Source organism: Dasypus novemcinctus, chromosome X (genome assembly GCF_030445035.2).
Source record: "Dasypus novemcinctus isolate mDasNov1 chromosome X, mDasNov1.1.hap2, whole genome shotgun sequence".
Lineage (NCBI taxonomy): Eukaryota > Metazoa > Chordata > Mammalia > Cingulata > Dasypodidae > Dasypus > Dasypus novemcinctus.
Window position 1 is genome coordinate 182,577,325 of NC_080704.1, and position 17,932 is coordinate 182,595,256.

The 17,932-nt window shown below is 52.6% G+C and overlaps 1 protein-coding gene across 2 annotated transcripts; it reads left to right on the forward strand.

Moving 5' to 3' along the window:
• Positions 1 to 13,704: 13,704 nt before the first annotated feature.
• On the forward strand, positions 13,705 to 17,595 carry PNMA3 (PNMA family member 3). Of its 2 annotated transcripts, XR_011647871.1 has the most exons (3): positions 13,705 to 13,908; positions 14,190 to 16,369; positions 16,813 to 17,595. XR_011647871.1 is itself a non-coding variant. In XM_058292257.2 (2 exons), exon 2 carries the CDS (start codon positions 14,307 to 14,309, stop codon positions 15,654 to 15,656), a length of 1,350 nt encoding a protein of 449 aa, XP_058148240.1. In that variant the 5' UTR covers positions 13,705 to 13,908; positions 14,190 to 14,306; the 3' UTR covers positions 15,657 to 17,595. The 2 variants fall into 2 exon arrangements, 1 of the variants encoding a protein (XP_058148240.1); XM_058292257.2 differs by having other exon boundaries at positions 14,190 to 17,595.
• Positions 17,596 to 17,932: the final 337 nt, after the last annotated feature.

Here is a 17,932-nt window from a genome sequence, read left to right on the forward strand (position 1 = left end):
GCCATCACCACTCTACACCCAGTGCCATCACAGAACACTGGGGCTGCCCATCCAATGCGGCCGCCCTCCAGGCGCATGTGGCTATGGGGTACTTGAAATGCGGCCAGTTCAAACTGACATGTGCTGAAAGGGTCAAATACACAGCAGATTTTGAAGACTTAGTGCGGTTAAGGGGGAAAAAAAAGTAAAATGTCGCATTCGTCGATCACATGTTGAATAATACTTTGGGGTATACAATTAATTTCGCCTGCTTCTTGGGCAGCACACAGGTGGCCTGCGTGCTGTTTTTATGGGACAGCGTGGTCCCGAGGGGACACTCCAGGTCCACTGCCCTGAGATGGCCTACGTCCTCAAGACAGGGGAAGCTTTCTCCGCCCCGCCCCACCCTCGCGCCTCTCTGTCCTCCCCCTCGGGTCTGGGGAAGGGGCTGACCCCCTCCTCCGTCCACCGCGGCCTGGGAGCTCACCTCTCCAGCCCGCCATCTGGGTTGCTGCCTCCTCGGTCGCCCTTCCTTGGTGGCGAGGAGTGGGCTCCCCGCCCGGCCCTTTGGGATCCGCGCGGCGGGGCGAAGCGGCCGCAGGGCGCCAGGGCACGGGCGGGGAAAGCGCGACGCCGGCCACGCCCGGAGAGAGAGCAGGCAGCCCACGCGCCCCGCGCGCCGCCGCCAAGTCCTCCTGGCGCTGCCACACGCGCCCAGGCCCGGCCGTCACCATGACGACCGGCCGCGAAGGCCGGTCTCCGCCAGCGCCACCGCGGCCTAGGGAGGCCGCCTGGCTGGCCGCGAGGCCGTACGGCGCATGCGCCCCGCGCCGCCGCCGCCACCCCCCGCCCACGCTCCCGCGGCCCTCGCAGCCTGGCTTCCAGTGTCGTCCCCTCGCCCGCGGCCAGGGCTCAGAGGTTCCCCAGCGGGCGCCCCTCGTAAGGCGCCGTTCGCCACCGTGAGGCCCAGGTGCACGCATGGGCGCCTGAGCGCCTTCCCGAGGTCCCTGGGAGTCGTAATCCTCGGCCCAGGTGCAGGCCAGGTCTATGCGTGGGCCGCCCCTCCGCGGTGGCTGGCGAGGCGGCGGAGGGGCCTTGAGCACGAGGCCTCGGCGGCTCCGGGAAAACGACTCTGGGCGCGGCCACGCTGCCTGTTATGGGGAGGAGGGGCAGTGTGGGCTCCGGCGTGTCCCCACCTCACCATAACCGGGGCAGACGGGTGATGCTCCCGTGGCCACCAGGGAAGGGGTGAAACTCGTCCAGGTGGACTCCCGCCATGACTCTGGGCGGAGGGTCTCTCCTGGGGAGTTCAGCAATGACCAACCAGTGGGCGAGTTGCGAGGCTGGAAGGACGCTGCTGAGAAGGGAACCCAAGCCCTAACAAGGTGCGACGGTAGCGGTGGGACACAACAGCAAAGCTTCTGAAACGTTTGGGGTGAAGCCCAGGTGATTCTGATGCAGGTGAGCCATCCATGGGCCCCCTTTTAATAAGCACTGTGTTAAAAACCAATTCGATTTGGGCAGTTGAAGGTGAAGGACGATTCGCAGTTACCCCAGTCATCTCGCTCAACACCTCCCATCCAATCCTACACAAAGTTCTATTGGCTCTACCTTCTAATAACATTCAAATTCGTTTACTTGTCTCCATTTCCATGACTACCACCTGAGTCTAAGGCAGGGGTCTTCAAAGATACGGTTTGTCTACCTCTGGGAGTGAGGGAAGACATGGGGAGTGTTAGGTGGCAGGATCAGCTCCAGTTGCAGGTGCAGGCTCTCCAGCCCCACTACCCCGTCCAGAATTGCCTGTCTCTCGCTTTACAAAACATAGGCATACCTCTACTCATCCTGAAATTATACTGAGGTGCATCGTGCTGGGATTTGAAAACCCTAGTGCCCAGCAAAGGGATAATTGGAAGTCTTGGTTTTAGGGGCGCCTCCTTCAATAATTAATCAAATCATCAGGAACTTAGACCTTGACTTGCCTGTCTTATACAAGTAATATTTCTGCTCAGAGTGAAGTATGGTTCAAAAATGAGTATTTCAGCCTGTGTTGAGATGCTATGAAATCAGATATATTGTAGAACAGAACTCACACAAGTTCATTGAGTCCTGTCTTTTTTCCCACATAATGAATTTTTTTCCAGGTCTCTATGCGCTTGGCTAGGACATGTCAATAGCTGGAAAGAAAAGCACTGTCGAACAACTAAATCAGGTTAGGATGCTCATTGTTTTCAATTTAATTGGAATATTTTCTGATACTACCATATATTCAGTTTACATTCGCTAAAACCCACAGGTAAAAAATTTACCTGATTTCTTTCAGGTAGGATATACTCCTGTGATAAAGTAGTTAAAACCTGTTTTTACCAAATCAAATCATGAAGTATTTATTGCAATTACAGTTAACTTATTTCATGTTATGTTTCATTTTTTACCTTCTTTTAATAAAAAATATATACTAGCTACCAGACCAATTAACATTTAACCGAATATAGTTTTCTTTTTCATTAAGGATATCAGAAAAATTTGATCATAATGTCAAATAAAATTAATGGATTTAATTCTGATGTTTATATGATACTTATTTATTCAATTCCCAAAAACCAACACCAGAATTGAATACCAAAGGAATACCATGCTTTGCATTACAATGCCTTATATAATAATATATAGCTTTAGTTACAAATTACATTGCTTCATTATAAACTGAGTGATGAGAAACAGCATTATTTCCTTTTTATAATTTATTATTAAAATGGTTAAATTACATTATCTCTATATCATTGGAATCTTGATATTAACATACTTAGTAATGTCTATATTAAAAGGTGTGTTCTATCATTTATTTCTTAGCAGTTAAAAAACTATTCTTCAAAATACATATTAACACAATCACCTAATTTGAAAATTGTCAGACTGTTCTAACAAAAATTAAGACTGATTTGGCTTATTGCTTTGCAAATGACTGCTTTTCCCAGTTAAGTTTTTTTAACACTTTTTTTATTAAAGTTAATAGATCACAAAGAACATTACATTAAAAAATAGAAATACACTAAATCTGCAATTTTAAGGGTTTTGACAAAAACATGCTGAAGGATATGTATAAGGTCGGGGCACTTTTATCAAAAATGAATTATTGTCAAATGGGTTTCAGTGAATAAAATCTGGGATCCAGCTGGACCCCTCATGTGCCTATGCTCTCTCCAAAGCCTGTCTCCTCTCTTTTCTCTCCAACCCATTTGCCCGTGTCCCAGGCTGCCACCATCCTGCCTGGACCATTACAGCAACCTGATCTCCAGGGGGTCCGTGCTTGCTTCCTTGTTGCTCAACTCACCAGATGATAGCAGGTCTGATCTTTTCATTCCCTCACTCCAGACCTATCAGTGGCTCCCCAGTGCCCTGGACTCAAAGCCCATGTTCCCCAGCAGACAGAGGCATACTGACAGATTCATTTGCTTCCAAGTAGGCACTGAGGGCCTCCTCTGACATAGACTCTATTCTAGTCACTGGGGATCCTGGGGTGAGAGATACAGGGGAGGTCCCTTCTCCTGGGGTCTGGCACTCTAGTGGGAGGGGCCCCCAACTGCCCCAAAGCCCAAACCAGAATTTTTCCTGTGGTGGCAAAGCAATAGATGCTACTACCAAAACTATGAAAAGAGGTGATTCCAGGAGCCACTTTTGGTTTGGGCATCCAGATCAAGGAGGCCACTGAGGAGGGGACATTTCAGCTGAGACTTGAATGAGGAGGAGGAGGGTGAGCCCACCACGGGAAAGTCTGGAGAAGGAAGGCTCCATGCAGAGGAAGCAGGGAAGGCAAAGGCACCAAGGTGGGAAGGAGCTCAGGAGGCCCCAGGCCAGCCAGCTCGTCAGCCAAGAAGGCCAGTTCTGCTGGAGACTCAAGAGAGGGGCCAGAGCAGCCTGGTGTGGGAAGAGGAGCCAAAAGCAGAGGCAGCTCCCATTGGCCCTAGCCAACAAGGCGGGGCTTTGAGTTCATGCTGAGGGGTTCTCACAGGGAGGAGCAGGGTCTATAGGTCACAGCAGGAGAGCATAGGAGTCCAGTGGAAAACAGTTCTTCATGTGAACACACGTGGCCTGGAGAGCAGCCTTGGCCCTCAAGGAGAAGCAGCTGGTGAGGGTGTGAGGTAAACGGGAATACAACTACACTGCTGCAGGCAAGGAATGCCAGTTCCACCACACCTGAGTGAGAACAGCTGAGGAGGGATCCCATGCCAAGAGCGACCCAAGAAGCATCTGGGTGCTCTCTGTTGTGACAGAAGATGTGTTTCTTCCTCTACTGAGCATTTACTGCATGGGAAGTGAAAGAGCTGAGGAAACAAGACCATTCATACAAGCTATGATGATTTGAGGATGTATGGACCCCAGAAAATCATGTCCTTAAAGCTAATCCCTTCCTGTGGGTGTAAACCTATTGTAAGTAAAACCTGATGAGGTTACTTCAGTTAAGGCATGGACCAGGATGGTTTTAATCCTCTTACTGGTGTCCTTTATAAGAGAATGAAATTCAGAGAAAGAAAGAGAAAGCCACAGAAACAAGAAACTGTAAAGCAAGGAAACCTAGAAGAGAAGGCAGAGACCAGCAGATGCCACATCATGTGCCTTGCCATGTAAACAGAGGAGACAGGATTGCCAGCAGCCAGTCTTTGGGAAGAAAGTATTGCCTGATGATGCCTTGATTTGGAAATCTTCACAGCCTCACAACTTTAAGCTTGTAAGCTAGTAAATCCCAGTTGTTAAAAGTCAACCCCTGGACAACCAGCAAGATGGCAGCAGAGTAAGGAGCTCCTAGAGTCAGCTCCTGCTACATGGCAGTTAGTAAATACCCAGAGCTCTCTGGAGCTAGCTGAAGTACTTGTTTGGGGGTCCAGGAGGCCAGAAGAGCATCCTGCCACATTCTTGAAGGAATGGAAGCAGGAGACTGCCCATCTGCAAAGAAGACTCTGAAGTAGAGCACTCCATGGCCTGGAAGCCATTGCCCATCCTTCACTGGAGGCACAAGTCACCTTGGGAGCTGGAATTGAAATCTCCACTTCTGAAAAATGGGGAAGGAAGAGAAAATTGGGCACCAACTTCAGCAACTGATGGGTAAATCTGGAGGGCTAAAGTAGAATCCTAAGAACACCTAAAGTTTGAGCCTGTTCAAGTGAAAAAGAGGCTGGAGCCACCATCTGAACTCTGCACCTGGCATGAGGGGAAGTGGGGCGGACTGAAAATCCCAGTACTGGTTGGGCCCAGCTTCTTTCCATCCAGGTCAGATTGCAGCTCTAGCGTAGGCCCCAGCCCCACCTCCAGCAGGGAGGAAGCTGCAGGGACCTTCGCCAGCCTCTCTGGGAAATTACCAGCCAAAGCACTGAGGCCTGTGATTATTCTACTTTGGCGACACAAGCCGCACCAGGAGCTATTCTGTTGCTGAACTTGAAAGCTCCATTTCCCAAAAGCAGGGGAGTAGGAGACAGTTGGCTGCCGATTTCAGCTACTGATTGGTAGACTCAGCTGGCTAAGATATAACCCTGGGAACAGCTGGGGTGTGAATCTGCCCAAGTCTGAAAGAGGCCAGTGGTGGCCATTTTTACTCCGCCCCCAGCCTGAAGGAAAGGCAGGCTGAGTGAAAATCACAGTGACTGTCGGAACCAGTTTCTTTTACCCAGATTGGCCTGCAGCCCTAGGCTAGGCTTCAGCCCAGCCTATGGCAGGGAGGAGGCTGGCGGGTCCTGCACCAGCCTATCCAGGTAGCTGCAGGTACCTCTGATTGGCAGAGACTGAATAATCGGAAGTCTAATGGGGCAATCGTGGTCATCTTGGACGTGCATTGCATAGATTGCAGCCCACACCTGCGGCTCCATCCCCACACCAGGCAGGGGAGAAAGGAGCCTGAAGCTTCATCAGTCTCTTTGGGCAACTACAGTCTAGGCCCTGTATGACTTGGATTATTCCATACATCTGTGACTGTATCCCTAACCCTGTCAAAGGAGAAAGTTGGGAGAAGCTCCGTTGGTCCCTGGCGCAATATGGGCAGCTTGAGCTTCCACAACCAATTACAACCATGGTTCCTACTGCACAACCAGCAAGGTAGAAAGGGCAGGAAGCCCTAAACTAAAGAGAAAAACTGCACCCAGAATAAATATTCTAGTAATCCAGATGCCAAGACACCAACAAAAAAATTACAATCCACACCGAGAAACAGGAAGTTATGGCCCAGTTAAAGGAAAAAGATAAACCTCCAGATGACATTAAGGAGTTGAGACAACTAATCATAGATATTCAAACAAATCTTAATAAATTCAATGAGATGGCTAAAGAGATTAAGGATATTAAGAAGACACTGGAGGAGCACAAAGAACAATTTGAAAGCATGCATAAGAAATCGCAGATCTGATGGGAATGAAAGGTGCAATAAATGAAATTAAAAACACACTGGGGGAAGTGGACTTGGCCCAGTGAATAGAGCATCCGTCTACCACATGGGAGGTCCGCGGTTCAAACCCCCAGCCTCCTTGACCCGTGTGGAGCTGGCCCACGCACAGTGCCAATGCGCGCGGGGAGTGCCGTGCCCCACAGGGGTGCCCACACATGCAAGGAGTGCGCCCCATCAGGAGAGCCACCCAGCACGAAAGAAAGTTCAGCCTGCCCAGTAATGGCGCCGCACACACGGAGAGCTGACACAGCAAGATGATGCAACAAAAAGAGACACAGATTCCACTGACAACAACAGAAGCAGACAAGGAAGAACACACAGAAAACAGACAACTGGGGGGGGGGCAGGAAGGGGAGAAAAATAAATAAAATAAATCTTTAAAAAGAAAACACCTTGGAATCATATAATAGAAGATTTGAGGAGTCAGAAGAAAGGATTGGTGAGCTTGAAGAAATGGCCTCTGAAAGTGAACTTAAAGAACAGAAAAAGAAAAGAAAGTAAAAAATTGAACAAGGTCAGGGATCTAAATGACAGCAAAGGCATGCAAGCATACGTGTCATAGGTGTCCCCAGAAGGAGAAGCAGAGGGAAAAGGGGCAGAAGGAATATTTGAAGATATAATGGTAGAAAAATTCCCAACCCTATACAAGGATATAGATATCCTTGTCCAAGAAGCACGGCGTACTCCCGTCCAAAAAAATCAGAATAGACAAACTCCATGACAAATACTTACCAGAATGTCAAATGCCAAAGATGAGAGAATTCTGAGAACAGCAAGAAAAAAGCAATTCATAACATAGAAGGGATACCCAATAAGATTAAGTGCTGATTTCTCACCAGAAACCGTGGAGGCAAGAGGACAGTGATCTGATATATTTAAGATACTACAAGAGAAAAACTTCCAGCCAAGAATCTTATATCCAGCAAGACTGCCTTTCATAAATGAGGGCAAGATTAGAATATTCACAGATAAACAGAAACAGAGAATTTCTAAGCAAGAGACCAGATTTTCAGGAAATAATAAAGGGTGTGCTAGAGGCTGAAAAGACAGGAGAGAGAGGCCTGGAAGAGAGTCTAGAAATGAAGATCATATCAATAAAAGTAACAAAGTGTCAAGAGTGGTGAAAATAAAATATGACAGATAAAACTCAAATAGTCAGGAATAAACTTAGGCAACGATGTAAAGCACTTGAATTCAGAAAACTGCAACTCATTGTTAAAACAAATCAAAAGAGGCCTAAGTAGAGTATTGCTGTGGGGGGTGGGGGCTGTGGGGTTGAATGGGACTTCATATTTTTTGAATGTAATATTTTTTTTAAATGAATAAAAAATTAAAAAAAAAAAGAGGCCTAAGTAACTGGAGGAACATTCCATGTTCATGGATTGGAAGACTAAATATCATTAAGATGTCAGTTCTACTCAAATTTTTTGTTGTTGTTGTCTTTATTTTTTTAATATTATATTCAAAAAATATTAGGTCCCCATATACCCCCCACCCCCTTCACACCAGTCCTCCCCCCATAGCAACAATCTCCTCCATCATCATGAGACATTCATTGGATTTGGTGAATACATCTCAGAGCACCACTGCACCTCATGGTCAGTGGTCCACATCATAGCCTACACTCTCCCACATTCCATCCGGTGGGCCATGGGAGGACATACAATGTCCGGTAACTGTCCCTGCAGCATCACCCAGGACAACTCCGAGTCCCAAAAATGTCTCCACATCTCATCTCTTCCATACGGATTCAATGCAATCCCGACAAAAATCCACCAACAGTTTTTTATTTGAAAACATGATTATCAAATTTATTTGGAAGGGTAGGGATCCTGAATAGTCAGAACATCATAAAAAGGAAAAGCAAAAACCCTCATTTCCAGACTTTAAATCTTATTACCTAGCTATGGCGATAAAAACAGCCTGGTACTGGCATAAAGACAGACATATAGACTAATGGAACCTAATTGATGGTTCAGAAACACACCCTCACATGTGTGGTCAAGTGATTTTTGACTAGCTTGTCAAACACACACAGCTTGGCCAGAACAGTCCATTCAACAAATGGTGCTGAAAAATTTGGATATCCGTAGCTGAAAGAAGGAACAAAGACCACTATCTCACACCTTAATCCAAAAATTAACTCAAAATGGATCAAAAACCTAAAAATACCCCGGGCCTCCTTGACCCATGTGGAGCTGGCCCACGCGCAGTGCTGATGCGCGCAAGAAGTGCCCTGCCATGCAGGGGTGTCCCCACGTTGGGGAGCCCCACGTGCAAGGAGTGCTCCCCATCAGGAGAGCCACCCAGCGCAAAAGAAAGTGCAGCCTGTCCAAGAATTGTGCCACACACACAGAGAGCTGACACAACTAGGTAACGCAACAAAAAGAAACACAGATTCCTGTACTGTTGACAACAACAGAAGCAGACAAAGAAGATGATGCAGCAAATAGACACAGCAGACAACCGGGGTGGGGGTGTGTAGAGAGAAATAAATAAATAAATCTTAAAAAGAAAAACCTAAAAATAAAAAGCAAGAACCATAAAACTTCTAGAAAAAATTGTAGGAAAATAGCTTCAAGTCCCAGTGGTAGGTGGTGGATTCTTAAAGAAGATAAGAGAAGGATTGAGATGGACTACTGATATTTAATGTATGTAGAAGTTTTAATTAACTTTCTGTAAAAGTGTGGAAATGTATAGAGTGGATGGTAACACACAGTGACTACCAGTCTATAAATGGTGATGTGGCTGAAAATGGTAGTCTAGATATGTAAATGCTAATTAACAGAATGCTAGAGAATAATCTAGGAACTGAATAGCACAGTAAACCAAGAGGTAGATGAGAATTGTGGTTGATGGTACAGATGCAAGAATGTCCTTTGTAATCTAGAGCCAATGTACATCACTACTGCAAGATGTTAGGAATGTGGAGAAGCATGGGAAAAATACAGCTGGAGTGACCTATGGACTGTGGTTAGCAGTAATACTATAATATTCTTGCATCTATGCAAAAGACGTACTGTGCTGATAATGAAGCAGTATGGAAAATGTGAGCCAAATATACACTGGGGACATGGCAACAGTCAGATGGTATTATATCTGTAGCAAATGTTACACACAATGTAGTGTGTTTTTGGAGAGGTGGTGTTTGGGAATTCTGCACATGTGCATGATTGTTTTATAAGTTTACAACTTCTGTCATTAAAAATATTAAAAATTTATAATAGGGAGGGTTGGGGGAAACACATGAAATGTAAGATAAAGGCTATGATTAGCAGTAAGATTTTGACAATTCTTTCATAATTTGTAACAAAATCTCAAAATAATTCGAGGAGTTGGTGGACGGTTAATGTATGGGACCCCTGTGTGATATTATGCATGTTTACTTTGTAAGGTCACAACTTTTACTATAAACTTAATTTTTATGTATGTTCTTATATAAATGATATAAAGATAATAATAGGGCTGGTTGGAGGAAAAATACTTTGGTTAGTAGTAATATTTTGACAATGCTTTTTAATCATTAGTTAAAAAGTTTAACAACAATGCAAGTTATTGGTGGTAGGGTGAGTTATGAGAGTCCTGTATGATGTTATATATGTTTATTTGTAAGTTCACAACTATTATTATACACTTATTATTTATGAATGTTTATGTGTAATTTATTTATACTTCAAAAATTAATTAAAATTTTTAAAAAGTCAACCCAGGGGGTAGTTGTAGCTTAAGTGGCTGAGTGCCTGCTTTAGTGTACAAAGTCCTGAGTTCTATCCCTGGTACCTCTTAAAAAAAAATGGAAAAAAAACAACTCTTATTGGGAGCAGATGTAGCTCAGTGTTTGAGCACCTGCTTCCCATGTACGAGGTCCTGGGTTCATTCCTTGATATCTCCTTGAAAGAAAAAAAAAAAACCAACCCATCTCTGGTACATTGCATTTCAACAACCCAGCAGACTAAAACACAAGCCAAGGTCCAAAATATGAAGCAAAGTAAAATGAGGCCTGCTACTGAGTGATTGATAGATGAAGTGTATAAAATGGGAATCCCTTCTACCTTGACACTTGGACCTTTCTCCTTTAAGCACCGACCTATAGCAACTGCCCATGCTCTGTCTGTCTGGGTCATGTTGTGAGACCATCTGCCCCCAGAGTCAGAAAGAACAGGCAGGGTGCAGCTTCTCTCTGCTCTTGCATTGGCGAGCTCATCTGGTGATGTGACCCGTCACTTCCTGGGGGAGTTTTGACCTAGGGTGCATCAGGGGCAGGGGTGGCATGGCACAGCCCCTCCAGTGGCTCAGCGCCAATCCCACCTTGCTGAAATGCTTCCTGCCGCTTTAATGAGACCTTTATCTCCTCTTCAGTCTGGTTTAAAAAATTCATTCTCCTCAAGTCAGTCATTTATGACGTCAACCCTGCAGTCTAATGCTGGCAGACTGATTTTTCAGAACCACCTTTTGGATTTAAAAGGGAAGGCAGGAGGGAGAGAAGGAGGAAGGAATGAGCTAAATGATTGGAGAGAGAAGCCATGTTCTTCGTGTTTACTACTCAGGCAGTCTAACAAGCTCAGTCCCTCCATAAGAGAGAGACAAATGCTAATCCTATCCAAACCCCAACAGGTGCATACATGTGTGTGTGTGTTTGAATTTGTCATATCAATCCTAAAAATAATAAAACAAAATAAGGAGTGTTAAAATAGCCAAGACCATTTTGGAGGACAAAAGGAGGGAAGGAGGAACCATTTCCTCCCAGATGGTGCAATTTCTTCCAAAGCCAGAGCTAGTAAAAAGGGCAGAACTGGCTCTGAGATGGATGGATAAATCCAGGGAACACATTTGAAAACCTCAAGTTTGACCCACAGGTGCCCTCACACATGCATGGCAGAGGTAGCATTTCCCGTTCAGTAAATGGGCTGGGAAGACAGGCTGCCCACAGAGATCCAAAGAAATAAATGAGATCCCTACCATGAAACCTCACACCCCCAATAAATCCCAGGGACATTCAAAGGATAAATGTGAAAAGCGAACCTTTAATATTTTCAGAAGACAAGATATTTATGCTGCAGAATTGGGAAGGAGTTCAGACTCACAATACAAAGAGCTCAAACCACACAGGCAAGGGAGGATGGATTTGAGTATGAAAAAGTGTAAAATTTCTCCATCCAAAACCGAAGCAAAAAGATAAGGTAGATGCTGCAAGGAGAGATGTGCAGTGCATGCAGTCTGCAGAGGGCTCACTTGAAATGGGCCAGCAAATGCAACCCAGCAGAGGACAGGAAACTGGCAGAAGAGGAGCCCCAACTGGCTGATGGTTATGTGAGAGAAGGCCTGGCCACACTAGTACCCAAGAAAATGGAGGGAAACGGACTTTGGCCCAGTGGTTAGGGCGCCCGTCTACCATATGGGAGGTCCGCGGTTCAAACCCCGGGCCTCCTTGACCCGTGTGGAGCTGGCCATGCGCAGTGCCGATGCGCGCAAGGAGTGCCATGCCACGCAAGGGTGTCCCCGCGTGGGGGAGCCCCACGCGCAAGGAGTGCGCCCGTGAGGAGAGCCGCCCAGCGTGAAAAGAAAGAGCAGCCTGCCCAGGAATGGCGCCGCCCACACTTCCCGTGCCGCTGACGACAACAGAAGCGGACAAAGAAACAAGACGCAGCGAATAGACACCAAGAACAGACAACCAGGGGAGGGGGGGAAATTAAATAAATAATAAAATAAATCTTTAAAAAAAAAAAAAAAGAAAATGGAGACCATGGCAGCAACCAAGAAGTGTCTTGCCCCCTTGGATGGGCAGATATCCAGAACCTGACGGTACCAACAGTTGCTCAGGGGAGGGTAAACAAGACGGCTCCTGTACTACCGCAGGTAGGGGAACTTGAACACTGGTTCGGCCACCCGCCAGAGATAACAGTGTAGCATTGCTGGTCGTGGCAAGGATAGGTTTTGTGCTCCCAGCAAAGCCACTTGGTGTGTAGATACCAGAGCCTGATGCGCCCATGAAAGAGAGGCGCGCGGGTGCGGTAGTTGTCTCTAACCGCCGAAATGCTCATGGTCCATGAAGTGATGGATCAAGAAACGGGGACTGTGACTCAGCTATGAGTCTGAACCATCTGGACAGTCAGGAAAACCTCGTCAACACCTCTGCTAGGGAAGGCTGACTCCAGCCAGGCAGATAGAGGTCTTGGGGGAGGGGGTGGAGAGAAGGGACTGTGAGCTGCCGCTCCGCAAGGCCCGCATCGCCCAAACTGATTCCCCGACCTGGAGCCCACCCCCTTGGGCCTGTAACTTCCTGCGTGTCCTTGAGCAAGTCCATGCCCCTTCTCCCGGCCTCAGCAGAATGCCAGGATTGGGGGCTCTGCGTGGAAGAGGGTGTATAAGAAGAACAAGCCAGGGGGCAGTGAGGCGCTCACTGTGCCCCTCCCCTCTGTGCCCTCCCCTGACTCTGGGACATCTTCTCTTGGCCCTGAGGGCAGCTGCCTTGTGAAACCTACTCAGCAGAAGCCAAGGCCCACACCGCAGAGGAAGACAGGCCCAAAGGGGTGGGCTCTGATTCGGGGTGGCAGTTTCCCCGGATGCAGGACTTGGAGCTCGCGCCAGGGAGCGGTCCGGGCCAATCCACAAGCTCTCTCACGCTCCCTGGGGCCTGAGCCTGGCACCCGGGCAGATCTGGGTGCAAGAGACAAGCCCAGCGGCCCGTCCACCCCTTGGCATCCAAAGCCCGCTGATTCCACGCGCGGGGCAGGCGACGTGGGCTGGGCAGAAGCGGGGCTGGGGGCTGCGCGTGAGCGCGCTTGGGCGCATGTGAACCTGCCCCACTGACCCCGACCTGCGCCAGGGGCTCCTCTCCAGGGCCTCCTCGCCAGCGCCGCGCAGGTCCGGACCCAGCTGGGGACGGGAGGGTGAGAGAAGGCCAAGGCGGCCCTGCCCAGAGCGCACCTGGGGCCCAGCCGCCCGCGGCCCGGAGGACACCACCGGCGACGCCCGGTCGGCATGCCGGCGTCCCCAGGAAGGGGACGTGCCGGGAGGGTCGAGGGACAGAGCTGCGGCCCGCGTGCGGGTCGGGGGCAAGCCCGAGGCGCACAGACTCGCGGCCATGGACGCGGGGACCCCGGGAGGCCCCACCTGGGCCAGCGCCCCCTCGGGGCGGGGGAGGGCTGATGACGTCACCCGCGGGCTCGGGGCGCCCGCGGCGGCGGCGACAGCCCGGCCGCGTGACCCACGCGCGCCAATGGCCCGGCGGTCTCCGGGGCGACGCGAGGGTCCGCGCTCCGCCGCCGCCGCGCCCCCGCCCCGCGTCCGCACTGCAGAGAGCGGCGGCGAGCGGGAGCGGGAGCCCGAGCCGGAGCGCGAGCGCGACAGCGGCAGCAGCGGGAGCAGGAGCGGGAGCTGGTCCGCGGGGGATCGGGGGACCCGGGGAGGAGAGCGCGCGCGAGGGTCGCATCGCTTCCCGCCGCAGCCCCTGCTGCTGGGACCTCGGCGGGGAAGGGACCCTCCCCAGGGAGAAGGTACCGGATGGGGGGAGCGTGTAGACCTTGGATCGGGGAGACCCCACTGCCCCTGCCCACCCCCGCCCGGGGAGGCCCCGCCGCCGCACACCATCCCCCCATCCGCTTGCAGACTGCAGCACCCCGCGGGGGGCTGCGGGGAGCGTGGGGGGAGGGGCCGGCGGAGGCTCCGGGCAGAGGGCAGGGGGTAGTTTCTGGGAAGCAGCGGCGTCACTGGGGAAGGGGAGTCTGGGGGGCGGGGGCTCAGGAATGAACCTGGCCTCGCCGGTTCCTCTTCGCAGGCTGTCGCACCTGGGCTGTCCTGCTGTCGCCTTAGTGGTTGGTCCAGATTTCTCCGCATCCCGCCCCGATCCCGCCCTGATCCCGCCCCTAATTAGCAGCCGCGGCGGTTCGGGGAAATGCCGCTGAACCTGTTGCAGGACTGGTGCAGGGGGGAGCATCTGAACACGCAGAGATCCATGCTGGTCCTGGGGATTCCAGAGGACTGTGCTGAGGAGGAGTTTGAGCAGACGCTCCAGGAGGCTCTCAAGAACCTGGGCCAGTTCAGGGTCATCGGCAGGATGTTTCGCAGGGAGGAGAACGCCCAAGCGTTTCTCCTCGAGCTGGCGCAGGATATCGATTACGCTTTGGTCCCTAGGGAGATACCGGGCAAGGGGGGGCCCTGGGAAGTTGTGGTAAAGCCCCTTAACTCAGACGGGGAATTCCTGAAGCGCCTGAACCGCTTCCTAGAGGAGGAGAGGCGGACGGTGTCAGACATGAACCGAGTCCTGGGATCGGAGGCCAATTGTCCAGCTTCCAGACTGGCCATATCACCCGATTTCTGGACCTGGGCCCAGACCCTAGGGGCTGCCATGCAGCCTCTGCTAGAACAAATGCTGTACCGAGAACTCAGAGTGTTTTCTGGGAACACTGTGTCCATCCCGGGCGCACTGGCCTTTGACGCCTGGCTCGAGCACACCACGGAGGTGCTGCACATGTGGCAGGTGCCAGAGGGGGAGAAAAGGCGGCGCCTGGTGGAATGCCTGCGGGGGCCGGCCCTGCAGGTGGTCAGCGGGCTGCGAGCCAGCAACGCTGCCGTCACTGTGGAGCAGTGCCTGGCGGCGCTGCAGCAGGTGTTCGGACCTGTGGAGAGCCGCAAAATTGCCCAGGTGAAATTTTGTCAGGCCCATCAGGAGGTAGGAGAGAAAGTCTCTAGCTTCGTGTTGCGTTTGGAACCCCTGCTCCAAAGAGCGGTGGAGAAGAACGCGGTGTCGCGGAGGAACGTCAACCAGGCACGCCTGAAGCAAGTCCTGGGAGGTGCCACGCTGACTGACAAACTTCGAGACAGGCTGAAGCTGATGAGGCAGCGCAGAAAGCCTCCCGGGTTCTTGGCCCTGGTGAAGCTCCTGCGGGAGGAGGAGGAGTGGGAGGCTACTTTAGGCCCAGAGAGGGAGATACCTGACCCGGAGCCCAAGCCTCCTGCTACAGCCGGCGGGCTCAGGGCGGTCCCTGGCCTGGTCCTTGGGAGCAGTGTCCAGGCGAGGCCCTCCCAGCGGTCCCGGCGCCGTCGAGGCCGGGGCCAGCACCGGCGGGGGGGCGTGCTGCGGGCTGGCCCCCGGGGCCCAGGGCGGCGCAAACGCCACACGTTCTGCTACGGCTGTGGGGAGGAAGGCCACATCAGGGCACTGTGTTTCAATCCCCCCAACCTGACCCTGGTGAAACAGAAGAGACAGGCCGCAAGCGAGTCGGGAAACGGGAGCCGGGCTTGAGACGCGAGCCATCCCAAGCCCAAGCCCAGGCAGGCTCAGGAGAGCGGGACGACACTTCTTCCCAAGGGAGCAGGAAAGGCGAGGGGGCAGCCAAGAAGACAGCAGGGGGTGGAGGCAAGGCGCAGGCTCAGCGCCGCCGCATCAAAACTGAGTCCCCCAGCCCTCCCCCAGCCGGGAGGGTTTCCACTGACGAAACTACCAGTGCGTCAGTGACAGCCAGGGGCAGGGCACCGATAAGGGGCCAAGGCCGCAAGGAGGGGCCTGCCGCGCATGCAGGCTCGAGTAGGCTGCCCGACTCTGAGGGTAAAGGAAGTGTGGCCCGAGATTCCGGCCTGGGAATCGGACCCGTAATTGGGCCGCCCCTGAACGCCCACCCCGTGGGCGCTGAGTTCCGGATAAGGATCGGCCCCAGATTCACCTGGGGCCTGGAGGAGCCAGCCCTGAGGCCACCGCTGCTCGGGGCCGGACCTCCCCTGCTTGGGGCAGTGCCAGCACTGCTTGGCGCAAGACCACCAGTGCTGCTGGGAGCCAGACCACCCCTGCTCGGGGCTGGGCCTCCGCTGCTCGGGGCGGGGCCTCGGCTGCTACAGACTGGAACAGCCCTGCATGGGGCAGGACCGCCACTGTTTGCAGCAGGGCCTGCCCTGCATGGAGCAGTGTCACCAGCGCAAGAAAGAGCCAGCGCTGGTGAGGTAGACCCGCGTGGCAGAGAGGTAACAGCCTGGAGGGGAGATCCCAGGGTCCACCCCGTCCTCAGGATCATCCACACTGGTCCCCGCGTGCCCCAGGGAGGCGGCACCCTCGGGCCTCTGCGCAAGTAAAGGCAAGAGAAGTGGCCAGCAGGGGCTCTGGGCAAGGAGAGCAAAGACGGCTGAGAGAGAGCCCCTCCCTAAGTCCAGATGGGTCGGGGCAGGGTTCTGGGCACCTGGTGGGACAGTGACCCCACGGCTGGCTTTGTCCAGAGCATGTCCAGGGACGCTGCTTCCTAAGCATGGGGCGGGAGAGGGGGAGGAGAGGAAAGAGGAGGGGAAGAAGAAGGGAAAGGGCAGGGAGGAGGAGGGAGAGGAGGAGAGGAGGGGGAGGAGCGAAGGAGCAGGATCGGCAGAAGGGGGTCTTGGGCGGGGGCGTTGGTTTTCTTCTGCTTGTGTTTGTGCAGCCAGGAGGACCTGGGACTGGCGAACTGAGACTCAGCAGCAGCTGCCTCAGCTGCCCCCACCCCGCCCCGACCCCTAGCCCACTGGGCCACCTGCCTGGAAGCCATCCTGAGCTCCAGCCCCCCATCCCAAGCCCGGACCAAGGGCACCGCCACACGTCTGCCACCCACAGCCCGGTGGACCCTGTCGTCACCCCCCAGTCAAGCCAGCACCCACCCTCACCAGCTTCCCTGTGGGGGGCTCAGCCCTGCTCTCCCGGGTGCCTGCAGGCGGCTGGGGTCCTCGATTGTGGAGACGTGTGTGTCCTCTGAGCAGCTGTTCCCGGAGCCCCGGAGCCGAGTCCCAGAAGACAGCGTGAAGGACTGGCGAGGGGCTGGCCGAGCCCACCTCCTGAGGGGGAAGGAAGGACAGGACGGACCGGTCCCGGAGCTGAGGGAAGCTCCGCGGGGACTGTGCTTAAATTCCACCCCGTTGTCACTTGTGACTCAGTTTCCTCAACGTGGTGATGTTCTCTGCTGTGTTTCCCAGCGTGCCTGTGATGTCCCGTGGGCGTTCACGTGGCCAGGGGCCCTCCCCATGGGAGGCACATCCCGGATCCCTCGGGAAAGGAGAAGGTGGCCTAAGGCTACGGAGTGCGGGGCAGCCGAGGCCCCTGTTAGGAACCCCGGGGGAAGGGGGCAGCCGGGACCTGTGGCCTGTAGTGGCAGTTCCAAGTTCTGTGTTGTAATTCCTTCTAAATGGTTCCAGAAAATGTTTCTCTTCAATAAAGTTCATTGAGTGTGTCAGCCGAGCCTCGCTTCTGCTGTGGAAAGTGGAGGGCGGCTCTGCTGGGGAAGGGGTGGGGGCCGTGGATGTGGAGGGGCAGGGTGGTGAGGGGCTGTCGGGTGTCCTAGGCGGAGGGAGCTGGACGGAGCTGGTGGGTGCGGGTGGTGGCCCTGGGAGCCCCCCAGAAAGAAGTGGGCAAGACGAGGGGGGGGAGACCGAGGGCCGCTGGGCAGCAGCCAGAGGGGCTAGGAGCAGTCCCTACGCCATGTGGTCAGGGCGTCCAGGTGAGGTCAGAGCCTATGACTGTGTGTGTGAATGTGTGTGAGAAGGTGTGTGAATGAGAGTGTGTTTCAATGT

Bases quoted from the DNA above. Each gene is read 5' to 3' on its own strand.
- PNMA3 (XM_058292257.2), top strand. From the start codon at position 14,307: ATGCCGCTGAACCTGTTGCAGGACTGGTGCAGGGGGGAGCATCTGAAC.